At 38.1% G+C, this 24,041-nt stretch overlaps 1 protein-coding gene and 1 long non-coding RNA gene across 3 annotated transcripts in view; one reads left to right on the top strand and one right to left on the bottom strand.

Moving 5' to 3' along the window:
- LOC122559634 (uncharacterized) overlaps positions 1–24,041 on the top strand; it is a 159,715-nt gene that overhangs the window by 76,132 nt on the left and 59,542 nt on the right. The window lies entirely within an intron of this gene.
- Positions 8,379–24,041, bottom strand: part of LOC122559633 (muscarinic acetylcholine receptor M2-like) — an 83,758-nt gene continuing 68,095 nt past the window's right edge. The window contains exon 3 of the mRNA XM_043709436.2: positions 8,379–13,516. Coding sequence (XP_043565371.2) covers positions 12,059–13,483 — 1,425 coding nt within the window. The 5' untranslated portion in view covers positions 13,484–13,516 and the 3' untranslated portion in view covers positions 8,379–12,058. The remainder of the gene's footprint in view (positions 13,517–24,041) is intronic.

Raw genomic sequence — 24,041 nt, 5'->3', positions numbered from 1 at the left:
AAAATAGTTTTTAAATGTTGTAAATGTACCCGCATCCATCACTTCCTCTGGAAGTTCATTCCACACATAAACCACTCTCTGTGTAAACATTTTGTTCCTCATGTCTTTGTTTTTTAATCTTTCTCCTCTCATATTAAAAAATATGCCACCCTAATCTTAAAATACCTGACCCTAGGGAAAAGACACCTGCCATTCACCTTACCTATACCTCTAATGATTTTATAAACTTCCATAGGATCACCTCTCAAACCCTTCATTCCTAGCAACATCCTGGTAAATATCTAGTTATGGAAAAGTAAGCAGAAACTTAGAATGAAGTACTTAACTGGAGGAGAGCTAATATTAATGACTAGAGGAGGTTTCTAGCTTTCGTAAATTGGAGTCAAATACTGCCAGGAAAATAGGTATTTAAAGGATGGGTGGCCTTTAAACAGGAGCAGATGCAGTTTCGTATCTCCCTATAAAGAGAAGAGCAACCAGCATCACAGTTCTCTGGATGATAGCTCAGTCAGAGAGAAAGATAAATAGTAAAAATGGACTCACATTAGACATCAGCTTTATAATACAATAGAGAATCAGATTGCAAATAAAGTTACAGAAAATAAGTGAACATAAATAATGATAAGAAACAGAACTAAAATGGAGCAGGTATTAACACAAAATTGAATCTAATCATTTCCTATATGTTAACTAATGATTAAAGAGTTGTCAGAAGAGATTTGGGACTATTTAAAGATCAAAGATTGCATATATTGGTGGAGTCAGAAGTTACAGGTGAGGTAAAAGATTATTACTTTACATTAGTGTTGATTAAGGAAGTGGATTTTGTCAAACATGTGGTACACATGGTGGTTGCTGAGATACCAATTTACCCACTATTATAGCCAATGATCATCCTCCAATTAGAAGAGATAGAATCCTTACAGTGTGGAAACAGGCCCTTCAGCCCAACAAGTCCACATCGACCCTCCAAAGAGTAATCCACCCAGACCCTATTGCTCTATATTTACCCCTGACAAATGCACCTAACCTACACACCCCTGAACACTATGGGCAATTTAGCATGGCCAATTCAACTAACTTGCACATCTTTGGATTGTGAGAGGAAACCGGAGCACCCGGAGGAAACCCATGCAGACATAAGAAGAATGTGCAAAGTCCATACAGACAGTCGCTCGAGGCTGGAATCGAACCTGTGTTTCTGGCGCTGTGAGACAGCAATGCTAATCGTGCTGCCACCGTGCTGCCTCTAAGTAAAATTTAATGTCATAACTCTTTACTTTTTGTCATATATTCACTTGGGGGACTTGGGGGTTGCTGCCTTCCTGAACTGCTGAAGTCCATGTTGACTAACAATTAGTAACACCAACATGGGCAAACTTTGTGGGCCTTGCTCTTCACCATCTTCCTTAACAGTTGGCACAATGTGCTGGCATCTCTGAATAACAAAGTTCCATAGAATACAGCAAACAACAAAAAAGTTGGGGGCTGTCTGATGCCATACACTCAAAACCTATTGGAGCAGCGGAAATGTTGCTTCAGGGGGCCTCTGATTCAATTAATCAGAGTTTGAATGAAGACTTTACACTGAATTTATATCATTGTTTCTCTGCTCAAGTTCCTATGAGACATCATTAGCTAAAGCTGATGCAGATAGCATTTGTTCTTTCACCATCAGCCAATGACACAATGTTAAACGTGAATTGAGGGTGAAATTAAGGTACCATGACAAATATCAATACATCTGAAACATAATACTTCTAATTTTAAAGCATAATTTGGGAAAGTATTAAAGTCATTTTGTTTGAAGTCAGCTGATTGACTGAGGTTGCTAAGAAGAAGAAGGAGGATAGATTGACAAGTAATATAAAAACAGACAGTAAGAGCTTATTTAGTAATATAAAAGAGAAGAAAATGCCCAGTGTAAACATAGATACTCAGGGAATGAGGCTGGGAAATCAAAAAGGAAAGATATACAGGCAGTCTAGACAAGTTTCACTAGATTAATGCTAGGTATGGAGGGGTTTTCTATGAGGATATGTTCAGTAGATGAGGACAGAGTCCTTGTGCATAAGTAAGGCTAGGATTAGTAGATTCTTTATCAGTAGAGGTAGCAGGTTATGAGGAAAGGGCAGAAAAGTAGACATGAGAAGTGTCAGATCCACCATGATCAGAGTGAACAGTGGAGCAGGCTCGAGGGCCAATTGACTTACTTTTGTTTCTATTTCTTATGGTCTTAGGTTAGGCCTGTAATCGTAGGAATTTAGAAGAATTAGAGTAACCTTATTGAAACATGTACAATTCATAGAGAGCTTGATAGGGTGGATGCCGGGAGATTGTTTCCATAAATGGAAAATTCTAGGACCAGAGGCCATATCTCAGAGCAAGGGGTCACTCATTTATACAGATACGTGGAGGAATTTCTTCTCTTGGGGGCAGTGAATCTGCTTAATTCCTTATTGCAGAGGACTGTTGAGGGTGAGTCACAAAGCCTGAGATAGACAGATTTTTAATCAGTAAGGAATTCAACGGTTATGGAGAAATGACAAGAAAGTGGAGCTGAAGATTATCAGATCAACCAAGGTCTCATTGAATGGTGGAGCAAACTCAATGGGCCAACTAACCTATTTCTGTTCTTACGTCTTATGGTTTCATGCTGTCTATTGCAACTAGGAGTGACTGAAAGGCATAAAGGCTCAGTTTAACAGTGGCATTCACAGCTTCAGGAAAGCATGTACCTTGTGGTCAAATGATCATGAGCCCAAAATTAAACATTTGAAATTGACCCATAGCCAGAGAAATCAGGCCTGAGAGAAAATTAGGCAAAATTAACTTAAACAGTAGCCATCAGCTGGTGGCTAAAGAGAACAGTGAAAACCAAGGTCAAAGAGGTCACAAAGGTTCAGAGGAACCAGTTATAACCAGCCTAGGGCTTTGTAATGGAGAAGAATCAATCAGATTTTCTGGCACCTTGACTTCCAGCCAATGTCTGAGAAAACGCACCTTATACGCCCTGGCATGGCAAGTGTGAAGGGTGTTGGTGCGATCCCGTTGGATGCTTTGAATCCTACTCATGAACCCAATGGTCAAAGGCCATAAAACATTCTGGAAGGTCTGGGGCAAGGGGAATAAAAACACACCTGTATGCCACTCCTTCAGTGAAGGCTCACAACAAGACTCTTGGTAGGAGATCATATGGCAACCCAAGAAGACCCAGGAGAAGATCTACCTTGACTTGCGAGAAGCAGCTTTGTCAAAGAGAGCAATCCCTCCACCAGAGAGGAAGGAGATTCCAATGGACCAGCTCAAATAATGTTGATGATTGTGGGTAATATGCTTTCTCAGATGTATGGAGCGAGATAGAGATTTAATATTGTGTGAATTTGACAAATGTTCCCATAATGTTTTTAATAATGAATAATTATTAGCAAACTCAAGTTGAATTGTAAACCGAAGTCTGTGTCACTTTGTCTGCCTCACCAACAAGAGCACTTGGGTCAAGTGTTTTTAATACATAATCTAATCAAAGTGTTCAACTTCACCTTATGCTGACCTGCAGCAGGCAGTAGAATTTTGTGAGACCATCCCTGGTAAAGAGAAGGCACCATATACTTTATTGTTTGATTTTGTCATTCCATTCCAGTAGGAACAAAGTTCCATCCTCGCCACTGAATGCACACCAACAAACTTCTCATAAGGACAGAGCTCATTTTCAAAGCAAGGAAGACTCCTTGCAGGATCCTACTACCAAGATGGAGCTTAGCAGTGTAATTCGGAGAATCCCGAAGGTGCTGCAGCATCAGTGATTTGGAGATAACTTCAAATTAATCAGGTCCATGTATGGTTGGATATGTCAAAGTTCGCCCCATAACATCCTTGGAAAAAATTAACAAGGATCAGTCCTATTGTTAGATGTTCACCTTTAATCATAGAAAATGAAACCACACCATCTAATAAAGTAATTTATGATGCATGTTGAAGTATTTGCACTTTTAGGTACATTTTTACATGCTTATCAGTCTTTAGTATAACCTTAATACCATTGACCATATTTAGCCTTTTTGTGCTTTTAATTTAAGGTAGTACTCTTTAACAAACAAATAACTATCATAGTCACAGTTTAATATTTTAATTGATTATTATAGTAAGTAATACTTCCAATGAGTTATTATTAACATAATGAAACAGATGCCAAAAGGAACATGAAGACCAGCATTAGCTTATAATTTAATAAAACAATCATATTATTTACAAAGCACTGAAAATATAACAATATTTGCATTTGAGTGGTGCTTCATCATGTTAAAATGTCTCCAACAATTCTGCCTCACAGCGCCAGAGACCCGGGTTCAATTCCCGCCTCAGGCGACTGACTGTGTGGAGTTTGCACATTCTCCCCGTGTCTGCGTGGGTTTCCTCCGGGTGCTCCGGTTTCCTCCCACAGTCCAAAGATGTGCAGGGTCAGGTGAATTGGCCATACTAAATTGCCCGTAGTGTTAGGTAAGGGGTAAATGTAGGGGTATGGGTGGGTTTCGCTTCGGCGGGTCGGTGTGGACTTGTTGGGCCGAAGGGCCTGTTTCCACACTGTAATCTAATCTAATCTAATCTAAAAGATTTACTTTAATTAGGCAATGACTGTTCTTATATACACAATGGTTATATAGCTGTGAAAATTAACATGGCCTCCACCATCATCAAAAACATAAATAAAGTCTTCTCATACACAAGAATGGATACTTGCCTTTCATGTTTGTGCAATGATTGACAAATTTAACAAGAAATATAAGCAAACCCAACCCAATAGTTAGCAAGTTTGGAGAAGAACCCAATACTGTAATTTGGGATTGAAGTCATTAAGTCTTAACCAGCCTACTCTCTTGAAATGCTCTTTCAAAACATTCTAGATTCAGGTCATTGGTGCATAGGAAAAAGAATCAATTCTATTGATATTACATCAGATTCCAGAATTTTAAGAAGACTGCATTCAGCCTTTGCAACTTTTACAAATGAAAGTCTCTGATTGACAGAGATGAAACAGATCAAATTCCTTTATTATTATGTGCATTCCTGTTTTTTTTAAATCTCTGATTTAACAATTGCACTGAACAGGGAGAACCATCATATTCATTGCTTGAATGGTAAACTGATGCAGTGCATTAATCACCAGCTATAGGACCACTCCTGTTCACTCCCATTTTTAAATTATGTTTGGAGCAATAAAAATTAAAAATATTTAGTTCCTATTATGGGTAAATTATGCATTCCATCTAATGGAAAGAAGTGAAAATTACCCCAGCAATTCTGCTCAATTTCTTTGTGAAAAGTCCAAACAAACAACCTTGATCATTATGTTTTCCAGATGATGACATGCACACATGAATCTCTTACAGAAACATCAATTGCTTTACATTTACTCTCAAACACTGAAACTAAACAGACAAAGACACAGCACATCACAGCACATTTTTATAAATTGAGTATGGAACTGTTATGTTATTGGTCGAGTAATCCAAAGAGCTGGATTAATGCTTAAGAGAATAGGAAGTCAAAGTTTATGTCTTAAATAATCTGGAATTAGAAATAGTGACTGTGAAGATATTGAACCATCGTGAAGAAATATTGGATCAAGAATGTCCTTTAAAGAACAAAACCCACGACCCTTACCCAGTCTGACCTAGAAATGACTCTTAGCTCACATCAATGTGCATGAATCTTAACTATCTTGTGAAGTGGCTTAAGAATTCATTGCATTCTATCAAACTTTCTTGGGGTCACTAGAGATCACCAATAGTCACTAGCGATGTCTACATCCCAAGAATAATTTTAAAAAAGCAAAGCAGATATTTTCCTCTAATGCCGAAAGGAATTCAAAATAATTAAAAGAACTGCAACTGAAAATATTTTGGAGGATAGTAGGCATATACTTCCTCTTAGCCTTTTCTGGTTCACTGAATTGCACACCACAAATGTAGACAAAAACACAGCAAGCAATGTCTACTGAAATAATTGCCAATGCCACTTTTGGATAGCTGTCACTTTATGTACATTAGAGGCACTGTGGACCCTCCCATTATCTTGTTCAGCTTGATTACTAACTCATTTCAAAGTGAACCTATATCAAACAGCTTCATACTATCACATGTTGGTGCCCCTACCCACTATACTACTGCAGTGCAATAATTTAAGTAAGTCTGTATAAATATCTGTACATCATATGTACATAAGTCAGTCTTTTTCTCCATATAAATATATGTATATATTCTTCTCTTCCCACAGATAATACAATATACACAGATAAATATATATTTGACATACAGATTTCAATTGATACATTAATTAGTGCATAAGACTGTCACTCATTAGTCATAAAACATTTAAAATGTTTTGTTATTTCACAAATTTATCATACTTAATAAATTCATAAAGCTGATATTTTTTCCTATCAATAGCTATGGCACCATGAATAATCAATTCTATTCTGTCACACCAACAATTTATCATTAATTAAAAAGTTCCATAATGAAATGGTGTGATATATGCATCTAATGAGATCAATTATTAAAATACAAAAGTATATTCCAAGAGTCAGTGTCTGAGTAATCTACCAGTGTATGCAAACTGTAAGGGAAACAAAATATCACATTGCTTTAACTTTGATCAAATAATGAAAGAATTAAATGCTAATGTCAGTATTGATTATAACGAATAATTTGAAATTCACCATGGAGGACATTGTCTAACTTTTTTGGCGTTTCAATGCAGACCTATAAACACGTTGTGCTTCCAGTCATCTTTAGTTCTTTTCAACTGTCAGGACTGATACTGACAAGTCTAGTGAAATTTCCCAGCAGATCATTTATGTCCCCTGTGAGTTCAAGAGCAAACATGTAAGTGACTGAATCAAAAAACAAATCACTTTTGCCTCATAGATCCACTCCCAGAATATGGTGTAATCTCTGGGGTGAGGTCTCTAAGTCTACATCTCTACTGGTACTGTTCGCCAGTATTTAAAAAGTTGGCACATTAGTGTATAACAGTCTGGACCATGCCTTTTTGGTCCAGCCGTTTTTAAAAACACAACAGTTCATGCAAATATTGATCTCTAAATAAAAATAAAGGACAAGGGAATGTCATCTAAATATCAGCATGCTCAAATACTGTGCACTATTCATTAATCAAATGCACAATCTTGTTTCATTCATAGATTACAATGCAAAACAATCATTTCTGTTTGTTCGAGTATTTGAGAGAATGGAAACTTCATTGAACTGTGACATTATGATAATTTGAGGACATACAAGTTGAGGATGTTAATGAACACAAATCATGGTCATTATAAATCTGTTGCATATGTTTAAAAGAATGACATGTTAAAAATGGAATGCCTGTAGCACAAGACAGCATTGGTTTCATGTCATTTATCCACAGTTGGTAGACAGCTAAAAGAAGTTAATAACATGGAACATGTGGAGCAACACCTCACATTAGCCCTATTGTCCCATAGTATTTCTATCTTAAGATAGTGTTCATGATTCATTTGCTATACCCTGATAGAAATACAAGTTTATATTGTGGCACATTTTTACAAAAGTGATCACTCTGCAAGGTGATCTTTCATTCTAACATACGTAATATTCATAGAAATATCAATAAGCAAAGTACAGCATAGTTACAGAAAGAGTGTGCTGATCATTTCTATTGAGTATTGTTTTGTCCATAATTTAGTACAGTCTCAACATTTTGAAATCACAGATACTTCAGAACTTAACAATACAAGCTGCTAAACTGTTTGAGTAAATGTAGTTTTCTTGGCATTTTGATTTAAACTGGATATTTCTGATTAACTATTGAACAGTCATGATATTTTACGAAAATTTCTTAATACTAAAAAGCTCCTGCACATTTTAACAGAGGATTTTTCAATATAGGTACAACTCAATATCTGGAAATACAGAATGGTTCTTTTGTTTTAAAATTAATTGAAGAAGATAAATGACTTATGCCTTTTTGTTAAATATATCCATATTTTAGAATCCATTTATTAAACCTAAAACAACCATTTTTTCTTAAACGCATTGAGTGGAATCTTGTGTCCTCACATGTGGTGAGTCTGATGGCAGAGATGGATAAGCAGCAGGAAGGATTGTCAACCTCCAAGATGAATAACAAACAAAAATAGAAACTGTTGGAAAGTCTTAGCAGGTCTGGCAGCATCTGTGGAGAGAAATCAGAGTTAATGTTTTGGGTGCAGTGACTCTTCTTCAGAACTGGTGGTAGCTAGGAAAAAGTGACTTTTCATCCAGAAGATAGGGTGGGGTGGGGGGGGGGGGGGGGGGGGGGAGGGGGTGGTAAGGAGTGAATGATAGCTAGAGATAGAAGAGAGAGAAGACCAGTTAGACAGACAAAGGAATGGCTAAAGGTCACCCTAGGAGAATGAATGGCTGCCAATGGAGTCTATTAGTGGATCACAATGGTAGTGTGCAGTAGCAGACCATATGATAATATGGCCTGGTATGTGGGGGTTGAGAAAAGGACATGGGAGAAGATGCCTCAAGCCCTACAATTGTTAGAATTGATATTGAGCCCAGAAGGCTGTAGAGTTCCCAAGTGGAAAATGAAAACTCCTTCCTCAGTATCCAAGGATCCAATCACACCTTCCAGGTGAAGCACTTTACCTACACTTCACTCAAACTAGTCTGTTGCATTCACAGCTCAAGATGTGGTCTCTTCTACATTGGGGAAATGAAATGAAGACAGGGTGACCACTTCGCAGAACACCTACACTCTGCCAACAAAAAAGACCCTGAACTTCCAGTTGTCTCTCACTTCAACATACCACTGTGTTCCCTGGCCAACATCTCAGTCTCAGGCTTGCTGCAGTGCTCCAGTGAAGCTCAGCGCAAGCTGGAAGAACACCTCATTTTCCACTTCAGACCTCTATAGCCCCACACACCAGGCCTTGTTATCACATGGTCTGCTATTACACACTATCCATTAATGATCTGCATAAGCAGAAATTCATTCTCCTAGACTAGCCATTATCCATTCCTTTGTCTGCCCTCATGTTCTTCTTTCTCTTTGGGCTCTATCTCCAACTATCATTTACTCCTGACCCCCTACCCTACCCTATCTTCTCCATAAAAGCTAACGTTTTCCTAGCTGCTGTCTGTTCTGAAGAAGAATCACCAGACCCGAATCATTAACTCTGATTTATCTCCACAGATGCTGCCAGACCTGCTAAGATGTTTCAGCAATTTCTATTTTTGTTTCTTATTTCTGGCATCCGCAGTTATTTTGTTTTTTTTCCCCCAATATAAATAAGTCTGAGGTGAGAAAATCTGCGAATGGTGTTCCCATGGTGTTGTCAATTATGGGATTTAAGTGGGATATTAACTTAGCAGCAAGCATATGGCTCACCACCCAGGGAGCTTGGCAAACAATCCTGTGCTGTGTTGCTTGCAGGCCGCCGAAGATTCCCTCATTCAAAGACACTCAGTGTCTGATTGAGGAATGCAGCATCAGAAAGAAGATGTCCAATGGGAAGCCAACTCACTTGCTGCTGACCAGTTTCCACACTGTTTCTTCACTCCCCATCCTCTCGCCACTAACACAATCCAAGGCCCTAGATAGATGTAATCCCAGCAACAGCCACCTAGCTGGTGGCACTGTTGCATACAAAAAAGCTGCCAGCCCCTGATTGGTCAGCACTTTTTGCAAGGCAGAAAGAATCTTTGATCTTGGGAGATGGCCTGCTGGTGGCACGTTAAAGTGTGGTAAGTGCCACACAAGATGTGGTGGGCTTTCTCGAAAACAGACAATGGCACACTTTCATTGTTCTTTTATGGGATTTGTGTGTCATTCACAAGTGCATCATTTATTGCCCTTCTTGAATTGCTCTTTATCTTACTTGGCCAATTAAGAGTCAAACACATAAAAATAGTTCCAAAGACACATGTAGGCCGGTTTGGGAAAGGATGGCAGTTTCAATCCTTACTGAACCAGATGAGTTTTTATGACAATCAACAATAGTTCCATGGTCACCAAAACTAAGACTGGCTTCCAATTCCAGGTTTTAAAAAATTAATTATTTTTAAATTCTAACAGCAGCCATTGGGGGATTTGGATCCCTGTTGCCAGTGCATTAATCTGGTCCTCCCTATCTCTACAGCTATCCCATCTGAACTTACATTCACATTCAGTCTCTTGATCAATGTCTTCCCAATTTGTCAATTCCACTGAAGAAACTCTTCCCACTGTGCACGCACTTTGGTAACCCTGGAAAGTTGCTAACAGGGGAGGGAACAGGATCCATGGTGAGGAAATTCAGGATTTAGGGTCAAAAGAAGCTGTACCAGATCTTTAACTATCTCAAATGCCTTTTAATTAATGACCTTACATATCCTTGGGAATTCCTTACTCACCTTCACACCTACTCAGAGAATACCTGGAAGTTGTGGGGAAGTGTTAGAGGTATTAAACAACATCTTAACCAGGACTTCCACACCCTGCTCACTCTCAAGCCCATCTCCAGTAAGAACATTATGCCCTGTAACTCTGCTTCACTCTCAACAGATCCCTGACCTGCTGACTATTTCTAGTATTTTCTGTTTTCATTTTGGATTTCAGGTATCTGCGATGTTTTGCTTTTGCTGAGGTTCGTACTGAAATTGAAAGATTGTGGGAGAGTGGTCACAGATCACTGGAGAGCAGTTTATTCCACTCTCCAGTTTCTGACAAATATATTAATCATATTCATTTCACTGAAGGGTTATATGTCAAATGTTTTACTTGTACCAAACATGCACCATACTCTATCATTGGCTTACCAGTAGCATGAAAGATATTAAAGGCCAACAGTCCACAAAATGACCAAAATGAATCCTAATGTACCTTCAACTTTGAGTTCTGAAAGTGCATTTGCATTGATAATTTTTTTTATGATCATGTCTTGGCATTTTTTTAACCTAAACAATTCTGCTGCAAAGGTTTCCAACTTTTCAAGTGCTATGTACTTTATAGCAGGAACATCTCTTGCCCTATGACCAGGGAGTGACCCTAATGTCAGAAGGTAAAGATCTCTGTTCCCCACTGACTCACTCAGATAAGCACATGGAAACTCAGAACTGGCTTGGAGACAAGAGTGTGTTGCTGGAAAAGCACAGCAGATCAGCCAGCAACCGAGGAGGAGGCGAATCAACGATTCGGGCAAAAGCCCTTCATCAGGAAAGATACAATAAGAAATCACATAAATGCATTTAGGACTTTGCAAAGGCATTTACCTAATTACGTATGTTTCTATAGACTTTTAGGCTCTGTGCCACCAACAGAGTGCTGTCAAGATTCTATGGATTGTAATTTAGATCAATTTACATAAAGGCAGTGGGTTAATGTTGTTCAGTGAACACTGAACTCAAAGCAATTATATTCTGAATAACTTGAGGGCAGAGTTAAATGCTGATAAAGATCAAAAGCATTTGAGGAATTAATTTAATGCATTGACATCAGTCTAAGTCACTTGATCATCACTGATTAGAAAGTCAAGAAAACCATCTACTGTTTAAAGTGGAAATTGTTTTCTGTCTTCAAATGTACTTTTCAAAATAATGAATGAGTTAGCATCTAAACAAATCAAATAGATTCTTTCAAACAGAGGAGACATACAATCCACACGGTGCTTCCTGTGTTTGATTTGAAGAAACTAAGAAAGTTACGTTACACTAATATGAAGCTTTAATACCTTTTATATTGAGTAATGTTGCAAAAGTCAGAACTTGTAACTGAATATGTTATTGATATATTTTATGATGTTTAAATTTGGGCCAATTTATCTTTTAGCTCATTCATAAATACATTCTAATAATCAGCACACTCTTGATTTACAACAGACATTATATGTTCAATGGATATAATTCAAATGTGCTTTCAATATTATATATAGGAGTCTACTTGATCATAATCTGTCACAATTAACACAATACATATATTTCTGGATGTACAATATGAAAGTAACTATCCTCAATATGTATAAAATGTTCATAAAGTTGTGCTTATAGTTGTTTTACCTAGTTGCACCTATGTTCTTGTACTGACACAAGAGAAGGTGTTTGAAGGTTTTCTTGAAGGTAGTATTACACAGTGCGTAGCAGGCTGGGTTGATTGTACTGTTGATATAACAGAGCCAGTATCCAATAGTCCAGACTGTGTTGGGGACACAGATTGAGCAGAAGGTGTTAATGAGCACCATGACATTATATGGGGTCCAGGTGATGATAAATGCCAAGAGAATAGCCAGGATGGTTCTAGTCACCTTTTTCTCTCGGGTTACAGCAACCTTCTTCTTCTTTGCAGGGGTTTTGGTCATTTTAATGATCTTATGAGCTGTTCTGATCTCTCTGTCATTCCCATTCTTGCTGCTGCTACCTGGCACTATTTCTACTGTGGTGCCACAGTAGTCACTTTTTTGAGAATTGCTGACTATCTTTATGCAAGACAGTTTGGAGTTGTCCATCTTGAAACGGCTTTGCTTAGTAGAGATGTTTCTGCTCTCTTGGATCACTCCTTCCTCCTTCTGGTTTGATGGGACCACACTGAGTGAAGTTGACTCATTGGAGAGCTCCTTCTCCTCTCCTGGGCCACAATTATCAGTTGTTACATCACCAGTTATTTTACCATTTTGCATTTTGCAGTGTGGCAACCCATCAGGAGCATTTGATATGTTGTTATTATTTGGTTTTATTATTTTGCCTTTTACTAGACTAGGAGAAATGGTGCCCTTGTTTGATTCTGTTTCCTTCTTATCCTTCTTAATTCGACTCTTGCTGGCGCGAGATATATGTACATACAAAATCGTCATTATAATAACGGGAAGATAAAAGGCAGCTATAGCAGTGCCAAAAGTGACAGCTGGATTTGAGAAGAACTGTACATAACATTCACCCTCACTAACCGTTCGCCCCCCTACAATGAACTGCCAGAAGAGAATAGCAGGAGCCCACAGGATAAAGGACAGCACCCAAGCAGCTGCGATCATCATACCTGCCATTTTTGTTGTTCTCTTCACGGGGTAACTAAGGGGCTTTGTTACACAGAAGTACCGGTCAAAGCTGATGATAAGGAGATTCATGACAGAGGCATTACTGACAACATAATCTAGAGCAAGCCATAAATCACATACTACAGGGCCCATAGGCCAGTAGCCAATTACAATGTAAATGGTGTATAGGTTCATAGAGAATACCCCAATAATCAAATCAGCACAGGCTAAACTGAAAATAAAATAGTTGTTAATAGTTTGTAAATGTCTGTTTACTTTGATAGAAACCATGACTAGAATGTTTCCAATGATGGTCACCAAGCTTAAAGATCCGGCTACAATTACAATGAAGACCACTTCAACTGTTTTGTAAGAGCTCCCTCTTTCAGTATCAAAGATGTCTGTTAGGTTGCTGAGAGATTCATTTCGCTCTGTTGAATTCGCCATCATTTCAAACTGATGTGTAGTTAGCACTGATGAGGCCTAAATGCAGAAAGCAAAAGAAAAATCATTAGGAAACTGATTTCAGATTGTTGAAGTCAGAAGACAACTGGCCACTAATTGAATTTCTACTCACAAGAACATCCAAAGCCATCTGTTCTCATAAACTTCAAAAATCTTTGCCAGGAGGGATTCAGTTTTAATTAGAAATCATCTTATAGGTAAGTTACTATACAATTAATAATGAATTAATACTTAATGACTTCTGCTGAACTGAATAAAGATGTTGATAACTCACATTGCAAGCGTGTCAGAGTTCAAGTTTCATTGATCCAATATATTCACCTTTGTGCTCTGCAAATATTCAACTATTAAGGATAGAATACTTTCACTCCTTTAATTCCTTTAAATTCTTGTATCCAAGTCTGTAAACTCACATAAACACTGAAAATCTAGATAACCTAGGGAAGTGTGACAAGAAGAACAGATGCACTCAGTGTTATGTCTCCCTCATAGAAAGAACAACCATCTTGTCCAACAATCCCTCAGTCAGAGGCAGATGTGAAGCAGAGCCCTAGAGCTTCACATCTGGGAAGGAGAGCAAAATCTGAGACTGAATCACTTGATGTCGATGTCACGCATTTCAAAACAGATGGTTTTGAGGTCATTTTAATGGAGATCTAACACCAGTTTTAATTTTTTTTTCATTTCCATAATGATGCTGTTATTCTTTAAGAAAAGTGTGCTAAATATAAATAGCAGGATGATTGTCCCAGTGCAAGTATTTCAGGGCAGAAGTAAGAAACCTTTCATGAGATTCTCCACTAAAATCTTCATTTAAGCTGATGGTCAAATAAAAATTCTCCATGTCCTGTATTCCTTAAAATTTAAATAACTTCCTTTATGCTTTAGAAAGATTATGTAAATTGATCAAACCTTTAAATACGAATCAATAGTCTACCCGATGACATTGGAAAAGAAAGACATGAGGTGAAAATATTAAGAAGGTAATGGAGAGAGGCACAGGAGAGGGGAAGATACAGTAAAAGGGAAAACAAGGCCTGAATGAGAGTGAATGAAAAGGGAACAGAGAGGGAAGAGATAATGGTACGGAGAAAGAAATGAAGATTGAAGAAGAGAGTTTACTAGTTAAAAGCTAGATATGCTATAGTCCTGTCAGATCAAACACCATTAGAGATAGATGATGGATGATGGTTTAACTTGAGGGTCACCACACCTCAGGTGAGGGAAGAGGCTCAGAAAAAGAGTCCTTCATGGTAACCTCAGCTGGTGTGGGAATTGAACCCATGTTATTGGCATCACTCTGTGTCACAACCCCCCCACCCCACCCTGCTTAAGGCAGCATCTGAAGAGCAGGAGAAGCAACATTTCGGGCTTAAGCACTTCATTAATTCTGCTGCTCCTCAGATGCTGTCTGACCTGCTGCCCTGATTTGCCTTTCCAAAATGCTGCACCTCACATTTATCTAAATCAAACACCATCTGCCACTCCTCAGCGCATTGGCCCATCTGATCAAGATCTCATTGTACTCTGAGGTAACTTTCTTTGCCGCCTACTACATGTCTAATTTTAGTATCATCTGTAAACTTACTCACTATACTTCCTATATTCACATCCAAATCATTTATGTAAATGACGAACAGCAGTGGACCCAGCAACAATCCCTGTGGCACACTACTCTTCACGGCCTCCAGTCTGAAAAGCCACTCTCCAACACACCCCCTCTGACTCTTTGAGTCAGTTCTGTATCCAAATGGTTAGTTCTCCCTGTATTCCATGAGATCTAACTTGCTAAGCAGTCTACCATGAGAAACCTTGTCGAACGCCTTACTGAAATTCATATAGATCAAGTTCACCGCTCTGCCATCATCACTCTTCTTTGTTACTTCTTCATAAACTCAGTCAAGTTAGTGAGACATGATTTCCCACGCACAAAGCCATGTTGACTATCCCTAATCAGTCCTTGCCTACTCAAATACATGTAAATCCTATCCCTCAGATTTCCCTCCAACAATTTGCCAACCACCACCAATAAAGGAGTACCTCAGGTTGTGTCCTCTGCCAAACCATTGTCAGCTGCTTTACAAACGAGCTTCCCTCCATTAGAAGGTCAGAAATGGGGATATTCACTGATGAGTACATAATGTTCACCAACATTTGAGCCTCCCTTGGTCCTGATCTCTTGCATCTTAGGATTCTAAAAGAGGTAGCTACAGAGATAGTAGATGCATTCATTGTAATTTTGAAAAACCCCTTGGATTCTTGAGAAGTACCAGAGGTTTGGGAAACTGCGAAAGTGACAGTACTATTCAAAATGGGAGGAAGGCAAAAAGCAGATAACTAATTAGCCAATTAACCTTAAGTCTATTGTTGGAAACGTACTGGAATCAATTACTAAGGAAGTAGTAGTGGAGCATTCAGAAATTTATAACCTAATATTGCAGAGTCAGCATGGATTCATGGAACAGAAATTGTGTCTGATTAAAACTGAATTTTTTTGAGGAAATCTCAACCAGACTGAATAGAGAGGAACCAGTGGATGTGTTGTATTTGACTTCCAGAAGGTGTTCAACAAGTTTCCTCACAAAAGACTAAGCCATAAGAGCTCGTATTGTTGGATGTAGCATATTAGCATAGACAGACAATTGGCTGATGGGCAGGAAACCACAAATGGGGATCAGTATTCTTTTTCAGGTTAGTGACCTGTGACTAGTAGAGTTCCACAGGGATCAGTGCTGGGACTGCAACTGTTTACAACATATATTAATAATTTGGAAGAAGGAAGTGAATCTGCCCCATTAGCTTGGGCTAATGAGTAGCTAATAGCATTTGCACCACACAAGTGCCAGGTAATGACAACCTTCATACAATTCTGGTCATCCTCCTAATGGAAGGATGTTGTTAACTTAAGAAGCTCCAGAAAAGATTTACAAGGATGTTGCTAGGGTTGGAGGGTTTGAGCTATAGGGAAAGGCTGAATAGGCTGGGGCCTTTTTCCCAGAAAATCTGACACTGAGGTGTGACTTTATAAAGTTTTATAACGTCATGACGGGCATGGATAGGGTGAAGGGGGGGTACAAGCTAGAGGGCATAGATTTAAGGTGAGAGGGGAAAGATTTAAAAAGGAACTGAGGGATAATCTTTTCGAGCAGAGAGTGGTGCGTGTATGGAATGAGCTGCCAGAGGAAGTGGTGGAGGCTGTTACGATTGTAACATTTAAAAGGCATCTGGATAGGTATCTGAATAGGCAGGGTTTAGACGGATATGGGACAAATGCAGTCTGTTTTGATATAATGGATAGTTCCATTCCCTTGCGATCCCGTGTTTTTAAAAAATCATGTAATTGCAGCACAATTTAAACAAATGGATCCAGAATTGCATTATAGCCAATACAGTTAGGAAAGTTCTCATTCTACAAATAATGCTACAGCCAATTCACATTGAAGAAATGCATGTTATCGCAGAACCGACTGTGTTGGAAAATGGGACTAAGTTATATTGGAATGTCTGGTCAGCATGGATAAGTTGGACGAAAGGGTCTTTTTTTCCATGCTGTATGATTCCATGATTCTATCTCATGAAAGATTATGATTATCTTTCTCTTGATAATCATGGCATCTCTTTGTGGTTTTCTGCATGACAGTCTGTGTTACATATATCATGAAGCTTGTGATCTTTCCTAATCAGATACTTTAGAGTTTATTAACAAAGTCAATTATTTACAGTGCTCTAATATCACAGATCTATAGACAAAGTCTGGATTCAGTGTTTACTCAAGTTACTCTATATTATATACACGTAGTTGATTGACTGAAGACTATTCTTTACACAGAGAGTGTGACTGAAGGCAAGGCAACAATCATTGTACTCAGACATGACAAATCATGATACCATGAAACTGTCTCAAAGGTACACCTTATCAAATGAAACCTATACTATACTACACCATTATCATTGTTGAATAACCAATAAAAATATGCTGGGTATTACAGTTAAACATGAACTAAACTAGTTCAGCTATATATATTCTGTAGCTAAAAAAGCAATCAGGAGCTAGAAATTTGCAATGAATAGCTCACTCCTGTCTACCTGAAGCCTGTCCACCATTATAGGGCAAAGCAGAAGTATGATAGAATGCTCTTCACTTGCCTGAGTGGCTGCAGCTCCAATAATACTCAAAACCAACCAGGACAAAGCAGTTTGCCTAATTATAGCATCGTATCCAACATCCTTATATATTCATTCCCTCCACTTCCAGCACATACTGGCAGCAGTGCACAACATCTGCAAGTTGCACTGCAGCACCTTTTTGGACGTTTCCATGCTGTATGAATCTATAACTCAATAAGATTCCTCAAATAGCATCTTCCAAACCCCTGATCTCTACTACTAAGAATGACAATGAGAACAGATCCAGGAGAACACCATGACCTGCAAGCTCCCTACCAAACCACAGACTTTCCTGACTTTGAACTATTTCACCAATTCCTTCGCTATCGCTGGGTCAAAATCCTGTAACTCCCTTCTTGGAAGAACTAATGATTTCCTATATCTCAAAGTCACAGCAGTTGAAGGAGGTCAACTCACCCCCACCTTCTCAATGGCAATTAGAGGTGAGCAATAAATTCTAGCCCAGCTAACAATGCCCACATCAATGAATAAATTTTTAAAAGCCTCTTATTGTTCCTTTTTATAATTACTGTCTGATTTACTCTGCATTTCCAGCAATGTTTCCACATTTTCTAAACTTGCTGGGAATCAGATCACACAAGTGTCAGTGAAAGCTATCATAACTTTTTATAGCACTCTGAGAAAGTGACATTCTGCCTGGATTCAGAATTTCAAATCAATTCTTTTGACACCTTAGTAACATGGGGCCTTCACCATCCATTGCTGATTTGATGAATAATTCACAAGTACAATTGGCAAGTCGATTACAGGCACTGACTGGTAAATTTTTAATCTGTTTGCACTCCAGTCACAACATTTCACACTTCCAATTTTGTTTCTATTTCTTTGTGCTTACTCTAACCAATATAATTGTTTTGTTTCCCATTACTTATTGGGATTATTTTTAAACATTTTAAATTATTTACTGAAGCTGTGCACTTTCTTTCCCTCTCTCTCTGGTTTTCTCTATTACTCACATTATTCCCTGACACATCTGACAAGCGGAGGAACAAAAGTAGGCCATTTAGCCTCTCAAGTTTTTTGCAACATTCAGACAAATGATGACTGATCTGTCCCTCAAATCCATTTATCAGCTTTTGCTCCATAACCCTTAATACCCAAGCCTACCAAAAATATATCACGGTCAGTCTTGAAAGTCTCAATTTATCTAGTAGCTATGGTCTTTTAGGGGAAAGCCTCTAGACTGGAGAGGGTGATGGAATGCATTAAACAACATTCTTTGACTTTAACGTCGATGATAAATCCAGAAAGGATTGGGATTTGCATTTTAATAGAGGTTTATTTCCTTGAAAAGAGAAAATGTGTAGGAACAGCAGGACAATATGACCAGCTATAAAGCTGTTACAAATGGCATCCATCTGCATTGTATCATTCTATGATTTCCATTACCCTCTGTGTAAAGCATACATTTCCAGATGTGTGTAGAAAGCAGCCATGCTATAACTTCAAGATAGTTTCCTTTGTTCCTGAACTTTTTGTGGAGGAAAAGATTTCACCGTATCTACGCTTTGCAACATTTATGAGGTATAATTGGGCAACATCCAGCACTACCAATTAAAAATCAAATGATTGATGGTAAATTTAAATAATAATTTGACAGGCCATGTCATCATTACAAGAAATATTTTCAGTAAACCATCACATACTATTATGAAGGTGTAGAGGTCCTGTACCTTTAAGAGAGTTGAAAAGCCAGCAAAGCCTGCCTGACAGCACAAAGTGTTCTGAAAAAGGTAACAATGTAACATTTAGTCAAAACAGCTAGCAGTAGCTGGGTTGCCATGAGACAAAAACAAATTCAAATTTGGCCAATCAGTTTAAATTATGCTCCAAGATACCAAACTCCAATCAAGTTTGAATTTAGTATTTTGCTAATATTAAAACCAATGAAAATATCTGATGTTTTGGGGTATAAAACTGGACATTTTTGAGCAGTTAAGCGAGAACTGCCAAAAGACCAATAGATGTAGGCTGACAGTTCAAGAGCTCTCTGAGAAGTACCTGGGTTCTTGCACTTAACTATGAAATTTGCTCGCTGCTTATCTTGGGATGCTGCCAGGGAGACATATGAAATAGCCTGATCCAAAATTGGAAGAGAGGTCATTCAAATCTACATTGGAGCATTGCTTCCAAAATTTACCCCTGATTCCATTCATTTCACACCCAGAACATAGGTGCAATAAGATCAAAGTTCCACTCCAAAATGTATTTCTACTTTGCTTCTGAATTATTCCTGAAAATTCCATTCCCCGTGTTCATTTGAAAGCCTTCCATTCTGAAGAAGGGTTACAAGACCCAACACATTAACTCTGCTTTCTCTCCACAGATGCTGTCAGTCCTGCTGAGTTTTCCTGGCAATTTCTGCTTTTGTTTATCATAAATCTTTCTTGGTAAGTGAAGAGCCATGTAGCTCTTTCATCCACCTCATAATCCTCTCTATGCGATGACTACAAAGTTGCAAGAAGTGAGGTGAAAATAACAGTATGAAAAAGCAATGAAATAAAGAACAAGGTAAGAAATCAGAGGAACAAAACTGAGAGGATGCAAGAAAGATAAAAGTGAGATTTGGGAGAGAGTATATGACAAATGAGGAAGAAAAGAAGAGAAACAGAACTAAAGCAGTAGAATAAAAGCAACAATGAAAAAGGCAAGAGGCAGAGGTCTGAGGAAAGGGAGGAACTGTGTAAAGAATGGAAGAGGGTACATGAAGAAGCAGGTTCACAGAAATAAGACTAAGCAAGATTGGAAAACAGAACTGAATGACAAGTGATTAAAAACATGAAACAGTTTATTTGCTGCAGTCTTACCCATCCTATGTTTTAGGTGAGAATTGGGGTGAGCCCCAAATAGACTTTTTTAAAACTTAATTCATGGGATGAGGGCGTCGCTAGCTAGATCAGCATTTATTGCCCATCCCTACTTGCCCAGAGGGTAGTTAAGAGTTAACCACATTGCTGTGGGTTTGGAGTCACATGTTGGCCAGACCAGGTAAGGATGGCAGTTTCCCTCCCTAGAAGACATTAGTGAACCAGATGGGACCTTTTGAACAATGGACCTGTAATCATCATTACATTATTAATTCCAGAATTTTCAAAATTGAATTCAAACTCCACCAGCTGCTATGGTGGGATTTGAAACCAGGCCCTTAGAACACTATCTGAGTTTCTAGACTGACAGTCTACTGATAATATCACTAGTCTGTCACCTCCCCATATGATTTATTCTTCAATTAATGATATGGGGTCAAATATTACTGGACAAATAATAGCAGGCTCACAACTCAAACCATTATTAACATATAGATCAATCAGCATGTTCAGGTCAATGAAAGATACACCATGAGTTGCGAATTGTCATAACTTGTTGATGAGTATACCCTGCACCTCTACTTGTCTCATATAACTAGCATCTCACCCTCAACCTCCCAATCATTTGTGTTGGATGTGCACATTAAACTCAACAGTTCAAATTTGTAATAAGCACCCTCTCAACAATGTGATAGTTGATGCAATGGGATGGCAGGATTGCCCTTTGAAGAGAGATTGAGGGTCTGTATTCCTGAGAGTTTTAATAAGGAAGTGTGAACTTATTGAAATTTACAAAATTCTTCTAGGGCATGACAGGCTGGTGAGTTTAAAACTAAGGATTATTACCTCAGAATAATTATCTCAGGATAATTATCTCAGGATAATTATCTCAACATTACAGACAGAGATGAGAAGAAACTATTTTACTCGGTGAGTCTTTGAAATTTCCTACCCCAGAGGACTGTGGAAGTTCAATCACTGAGCATGTTCAAGACAGAAATCGATAGCTTTATGGAGACTGCTGATATGAATAGATACGGAAGTAATTTTGGAAAATGGCATAAAGGCAGATGATTAGCTATGATCTAATTAAATGGTGGAGCAGGCTTGATGAGCTAAGTGAAACCAGAAAATGCTGCTTAACAGAGCTAACATGTTGAGTCTGATGTGGCTTTTCTTCAGAACTGCAACATGTTATATGCTTCAATCAACATTTCTCATTCATCTAAACTCCAGTGAATATAACACCAACCTCAAATCCTAAGACAATCTATTCATTCCAAATATTAATCTAGTAAACCTTTTCTAAAGTGAACCTTTGCAACATTCCTTAAATAAGCAGACCACAACTGCCCACAATATTCAAGATGTGGTCTGACAAATGCTCTGTATAACTGAGGTATAATATCCATGTTTTCATACTCAAGTCCACTTATAATATCCCATTCATCTTCACAATTATGTACTCTAACTGCACAAACTATTTTTCATGTATGACAACACCTAAATCCCTCTGCAGCACAGTATTCTGCCATTATTTTCTGTTTGAGTAACATTTTGTTCTTTCGTTCTTCCTGCCAAAGTGAACAACTTCATATTTTCCCATATCATTCTCTTTCTGCTGAATGTTTTCTCACTCACTGGACCTATCTACATCATCTACAACCTCCTTACAGATCTGCACAACATGCTTCCCTACCTATTTTTGTGTTGTGTATGATTTTAGCTTTCATACCTTCACTCTCTTCATCCAAGTCAATGAGATAAATTGTAAAATATTGAGTGACCAGCACAGACCCCCTGCAGGACTTCCCACATCTCATGCTACCAAACAGACAAACGTTCCTCTATACCATGAGCTTCTATTTTCTGCAATAATACTTTATGACGCATCTTATGAAATACCTTCTGAAAAGTAAAGTACCATACTTTTAAGGACTCTCCTTTATCCATAACACACGTTACTCCTTCAAAATCTTGGAACTCTTCCACAAATGACAATGGATGATGGAACAGTTTTTAATTTTAAATCTGCGATTGACAAATTTTTGTTATGCAAAGGCATGGGCCCAGGGCATGTAAATGGAGTTATGCTACAGACCAGCCATGATCTCATTGAATGTTAGAATAGGCTCGAAGGACTGAATGGCCTCCTCCTGTTCCCCTGTTTCTAAAGAATTCCAATAAATTGTTTAAACAAGATTTTCCTTTAACAAAACAGTGCTGAGCATTACCACTTACCTTGAGTTTTTCTATGTGGGCAGCTTTAATCTCTTTGATGTTATTTTCCCAAGACAGACTTCAAACTAACTGGACTATATTATTTTAAATTGACTGCCTCCCTTCCATCTTGAATAGAGGGGTTAGTTTTGCTACTTTCCAGTCGGATGGAACCTTTCCTGAATCTAATGAAGTTTGAAAAACTAACACCTAATGCATCAACTACTTCATTAGCAACTTATTTTAAGACTATATGATGATTTTTTTCTGGATCCAGCCTTCTGTGTCACCAGTGTGCATAGTAGAGTTTGCCTTGTGATTGTAACTTAACTAAGGTCCTTTCTCTCTTTCTAGAACTCAGCATGACTCTATAATGAAAATAGAAGCAAAATATTTGTTCACTACATCTGCTATTTCCTCCTTATCTATACTAGCTTCGCATCCTCACTTGCCAACACTCACAGTATTTCACCTTCTCCTTATTAAATAACTACAGAAACTCTAGCTATCCATTTTTATGTTCCTAGCTAGTCTTTTAGTAATTTGCTGCTTTTTTTTCCTTGAAATCTGACCAATCATCTGACTTTCCAATTGTCTTGACACAGTTGTATTCATTTTCTTAAGGTTGATGCTTTCCCTAATTTCTTTAGTTAACTACAGATAGTGGGTCTTCACTTTAGAATTTTCCTTCAGAGTAGGAATATTTTCATTCTGAGTATTCTAAAATATGTCCTCTTAAGTGTTGCCATTGTGTCTCCATTGATCTATCCCTTACCCTGGTATGCCAGTTCACTTTAGCAAGCTCGGTTTGTGTGTCCACATAGTGCTCTTTTTGAAGTTTAAATACAATCTTAGCTCCAATCCGATTCCTTTCAAACTGGATGTAAACTTCAACCATATTTTGCTCACTGCTATCTAGGAGTGCCTTTCCTCCAAATTCATTAATTCACTTCACGTAATACGAATTCCAAATACTCTGATTTCTGGTTGGTTCCTGCAAGTTCTGCTCTAAGAAGTTATCTTGATGACAATCTATGATCACCTCATCCAGGCTATGACTGCAAATCTGGCCTATGGATTCTATGGTAATTTCCATGCTCGGCGTTTGTAATATTAGTTTCTCGGAGAAAAAGAGGAGAATTGGAAATTACATAAAAATTTGGCAAGTTGAGTTATTATTGAGATGCAAATACATAGGAATAAGTTAGTCTTCACTCATGAGTGAGATTTTGAAATTGAACATTAAGAAAGAAGTTGGAATTACTTTTCTTGATGTTTCTAATGTTTCCATTTTTGTATCTTTCCATGTTTCTCACCATTGCCCACAA

Source organism: Chiloscyllium plagiosum, unplaced genomic scaffold (assembly GCF_037043375.1).
Source record: "Chiloscyllium plagiosum isolate Xiang-an unplaced genomic scaffold, Cpla_swu_hap1 HiC_scaffold_19, whole genome shotgun sequence".
In the NCBI taxonomy this organism is placed as follows: Eukaryota; Metazoa; Chordata; class Chondrichthyes; order Orectolobiformes; family Hemiscylliidae; genus Chiloscyllium; species Chiloscyllium plagiosum.
Note: the sequence above shows the minus strand (reverse complement) of the source record. Positions and strands in the feature narration are given on the sequence as shown.